Source organism: Equus quagga, unplaced genomic scaffold, assembly GCF_021613505.1.
Source record: "Equus quagga isolate Etosha38 unplaced genomic scaffold, UCLA_HA_Equagga_1.0 176827_RagTag, whole genome shotgun sequence".
Classification (NCBI taxonomy): domain Eukaryota; kingdom Metazoa; phylum Chordata; class Mammalia; order Perissodactyla; family Equidae; genus Equus; species Equus quagga.
In genome coordinates this window covers 1-4,399 of record NW_025797515.1, presented here as the reverse complement: position 1 = coordinate 4,399, position 4,399 = coordinate 1, and the positions used below count along the sequence as shown (strand labels likewise).

At 57.8% G+C, this 4,399-nt stretch overlaps 1 protein-coding gene across 1 annotated transcript; it reads right to left on the bottom strand.

The window, feature by feature from the left end:
* Positions 1-15: 15 nt before the first annotated feature.
* LOC124233262 (obscurin-like) lies at positions 16-4,393 on the bottom strand. The gene is made up of 3 exons (XM_046650432.1): positions 4,264-4,393; positions 1,115-1,378; positions 16-575 (listed from the first exon to the last, which is right to left on the bottom strand). Exons 2-3 carry the CDS (start codon positions 1,212-1,214, stop codon positions 43-45), a joined length of 633 nt encoding a protein of 210 aa, XP_046506388.1. The 5' UTR covers positions 1,215-1,378; positions 4,264-4,393; the 3' UTR covers positions 16-42.
* Between the last annotated feature and the right edge of the window lie 6 nt (positions 4,394-4,399).

Sequence of the window (4,399 nt, the reverse complement as noted above, 5' to 3'; positions counted from 1 at the left end):
GTTTGGAACAACACGGAGAACACGATATTCTCTGGAGATTGTTCAGAAACAGGACATGACGGGACAGAGGAAAAGACACAGAACCCAACAGGACAACAGGACAGAACCAGCAGTGCCACAAGGGGTGGGAAGTGGCTTAGATTCCAGTTTCCTGTGGTTCACACAACAAGAAAGTGGAAGGAATTCCAGGGAGTTGTGGGGAGAAAGTGACACTGAGATGGGAGAGAACATGGAAGGAACGCAGACAGATGTCATGAACTCAATAACTGGACGCCGAAACACAGCTTGGCTTGGCCAAACACGGTCTTTACCCCTGACGGTCAGCGTGGCCGAGGTCCTCTCCTTCCCGCACACACACGAGTACTCCCCGGCGTCTGTCAGGGCTAGGCCACGAATCTCCAGCTCACATACGGCCCCGTCTTGTCTCAGGCTGACTCTGTCCCCAGCTCTGAGGGTGTCAGAGCCCTTCCTCCACTCCACGGGGACCGCCTTGCTCAGCTCACAGCGCAGTGTGGCCGTGGCCCCCTCTGTGGCCTCTTCCTTCCTCAGACCCTTGGTGAACTTGGCAGGCAGGGCTGAGAGCAAGAACAACATGGTAACAATTATGTTCTGAACACGTGGAAGACACAGGACATGGACAGCACAGAGATGACAGAAACCCATGGGCACACAAGCCATGTGTTGGGGGTGCCAAGGACAGACTGTGGGGTGTGCGTTCCCTTGGCCAGTATGTGCACAGTATGGCGTGGTCCACTCCGTGCCCCCTCAGGCCTCATGCTGTGTATGAATCCGGCGGGCAGGGTTGGGAGTGTCAGAAACACACAGAGAACATCAGATTCTCTGGAGAACTCTAGAGGCAGGACACGACAGGACAGAGGAAAGCACACAGACTCCAACAGGACCCCACCAGTGGGGACATGAGGGGTGGGAAGTGGCCCCGATGCTGGCTTCTCATGGTTTGTACAACTGCCCAGGAGGCAGAAGGGACTGTGTGGAGTTACGGGAAGAGGGGGACACTGAGATGGGAGAGAACATGGAATGAACGCTGATGGATGTCATGAAGTGAATAATTGGATGCCAAAACACAGCTTGGCCCCACAACACACGGTCTTACCCCTGACGGTCAGCGTGGCCGAGGTCCTCTCCTGTCCGCACATACATGAGTACTCCCCGGCATCCGCCATGGCCAGGCCATGGATCTCCAGCTCACACATGGCCCCGTCCTGTCTCAGGGTGACTCTGTCCCCAGCTCTGAGGGTGTCAGAGCCCTTTCTCCACTCCACGGGGGCCGCCTTGCTCAGCTCACAGCGCAGTGTGGCCGTGGCCCCCTCTGTGGCCTCTTCCTTTCTCAGACCCTTGGTGAACTTGGCAGGCAGGGCTGGGGATGGTCAGAGGGACACAGAGAACATTAGACTCACTGGAGAATTTGGGGGTCTGGACATGGACACTGGACAATGAAACATTCACACTCTGGAGCAAACAAGGAATAAAAGCCTGGACACACGAGTGGGTAAGCAGAACCGTGGGGGTAAGGATAGACTGGGCCAGGTTCATCTGGGTGAAGTCCAGCGAGGAGGTGGAGATGCTGGGATCCTCATTGAGGACCTCAGGTCAGGGTCCTCATGGAAATGACCACAGTGGTCACAGGATGGACAGAGACAATGACCAGTCCTTCATCAGACTGCATCTGATGCTAGATTTGAGGGCCCAGGCCCCTTCCCCACTCTACACATGCCTGACTGTCCAGCTCACACCAGACCGTGGCTGTGGCCCTCTCTGCGGCTCCCTATTTCTTGGTGATTTTGTGATCATGACAAGTACAGCTGGGGAAGGAGACACCAAAAAGGCTGCTTAAACTCTCCCATGAGTTTGCACCAGTGCCCCCATCTCGTCAATTCCTGCTGCTCCTGAGGCCAGAGCCTGGGACTGACCAGGGCTGACCAGAGCAAAGAACATCCCAGCCAGGAGGGAAGCAGGAGCTGCCCTTCTCCTGGCCAGTCACACTTGAGCAGGTGTCCTTAGGAGCTGCACACTTCTGCAAGCAGCTCTCTTGGGCCAACTGTAGCTGGTCAACTTGGGTCCTCTGCTCCTGGGCCATTGGCAGCACTTCCCGGGGTGGAAGCTGCTCAGATCATGCGATGGGCCTCCAAGCCTACATCCTCCACAGTCTCTTGGTGGGTCTGACCAGCTAGAGGGCCTGCTGCCTCCATACTGGGGATGCTGTGCTCCGTCCATGCAGTCGAGGCGGCATGGTGGCCTGGCCTCTCCCCAAAGGTCTGAACATTTGTGCACGTGATGGCCCTGCCCAGCCTCCAGAATCCTTTTCTTCTCTGACCGTCCTTGTTGTGTGAGTGGGACCCACCAGAGGTCAGGACATGAGGCCCCTGTGCACCTGAAGAGCTGTCCTTTCCTCTGCTTTCTCTGAGACACGCCCGCCTCCATGCCCCTTCACCAATGCTGCTGCTGAGACCCTCCAGGACGTGGCAGGCAGCCTCACCCCACCTCTGTCTCGTCTGCTTCCCCCATAGTAAGTGACTAGGCCCTCAGAATGGCTACTGAGGACCAGGACCCCAGGCATGGGGAGCTGACCAGGCCACCAGCCACACCATAGCCAGGCCTTATCCTGACTCCCCATGTCTGCGAGTCTCCAGCCCCTTCCACCGTAGCACAGGGCACCTTGCTCAGCTCACAGCACAGTGTGGATGTGGCCTCTCAAGTGGCCTGCTCAGGCCTCAGAACTTTTGTGAATTGGGTGGCTAGGGCTGGGGAAGGTCAGACGGACACACAGACCATCAGACTCTGAAGCTTGCAGACAAGAAATGGGCCACAGACATGATGCTGGCAACACAGGTACCTGCCTTGGGGGTGCGGCGGCACATGCCAGGAGAGTAACTCAGAGCGTGGTTCTCCAGGCAGGGATGCAAGGAGGGGTGATCGAGGGAGGGAAGCCAGGACACTCATGATGGGCCACGAGAGAGCCCCACATGGTGGCTACTCCACTACAAAGGAGGCTCCCACCTCCCCCTATTCACGGGATGCCATCGGCTGTCTGCCCCTCATAGGACGTGGCCTTGCAAGCCCCTAGCCTGTGGCCAGCCCTCCTGCTCCAGCTGACCATGCACCACCCCCACTGGCCTGTGCCCTCTCATCCCACATCCTAGCCCCAGCCCAACAGACTGTCTCCCATGGATGGTGCTGAGAGCCAATCGATGCAGCCACGGACAACAGGCATGAATCCCCGTCCCAGGCGGACATGCATATGCCCTTTCTGGCTCTGGGTCCCCTCCTCATGGCCTTCTCTGACCCTCCTTTCTCTGCTTCCACAGCCAAGCTCTATCCACACACAGACCCTCACCTCACACCTCACGTTCCACACACAGACCTCCACACCCACCTACCTCACTCCACACTCACCTCTCTTCCACACCCATCTCACCTCCACCTCACCTCCCCGTGCCCCTCACCTCCATCTCACCTCCAGCTCACCCCATCTCCATCTCCACACTCACCTCATTTCCACACCCCCCTCACCTCCACCTCACCTCCACACTCACCTCACCTCCACCTTACCTCCCCCAGGTCCCTCACCTCCATCTCACCTCCACCTGACCTCATCTTCACCTCCACACTCACCTCACCTCCACACCCACCTCACCTCCACCTCACTTCCCCACACCCCTCACCTCCATCTCACCTTCACCTTGCCTCGTCTCCACCTCCACACCTGCCTCACTTCCACACCCACCTCACCTCTACCTCACACCCAGTTCACCTCCACCTCAACTCACCTCCACCTCACCCTTCATCCCGAGACCTCACCTCCCATAGCACCTAGATGCTGGATGGTAGTCCCTGGGACTCCCCACATGGCTCTCTCATGGCCCATCATGGGTGCCTGGCTTCCTTCCCTCGATCACCCCTTGTTGCATCCCTGCCTCAAGAACCACACTGAGTTACTTCCCAGCTTCTCTCTTGGCACGTCACTCCCCCGACCGCCAAGGCCTCAGGACGATCATAACCCCACTGTTGGTATTGTGTGGTTGCCCTCAACCTCCCCAGATGTGACCCCCCCTGAGGGCAACAAGGGCCTTGTTCTCTACTGTTTATCTGAGACAGACCTCACACAAGCAGACCATGCTGCAGAAATGCAAGAAACAAAGAGAGAACCAGAAAGACCACACACAGACAAAGGCAGAGTGAGGGGATGCGACCAAGTCCTCAGACACGAAGCCGCTGCTCCACGTGGGCACACACAGTCTTTACCCCTGACGGTCAGTGTGGCTGAGGTCCTCTCCTGCCCGCACACACACAAGTACTCCCCGGCGTCTGCCACGGTCAGGCCACGGATCTCTAGCTCACACACAGCCCCGTCCTGCCTCAGGCTAATTCTGTCTCTGGT

Bases quoted from the DNA above. Each gene is read 5' to 3' on its own strand.
- LOC124233262 (XM_046650432.1), bottom strand. From the start codon at position 1,214: ATGTGTGAGCTGGAGATCCATGGCCTGGCCATGGCGGATGCCGGGGAG. The intron at 576-1,114 runs GTAAGACCGTGT...TCTTGCTCTCAG, and splicing joins GGCCACGCTGACCGTCAGGG to CCCTGCCTGCCAAGTTCACC.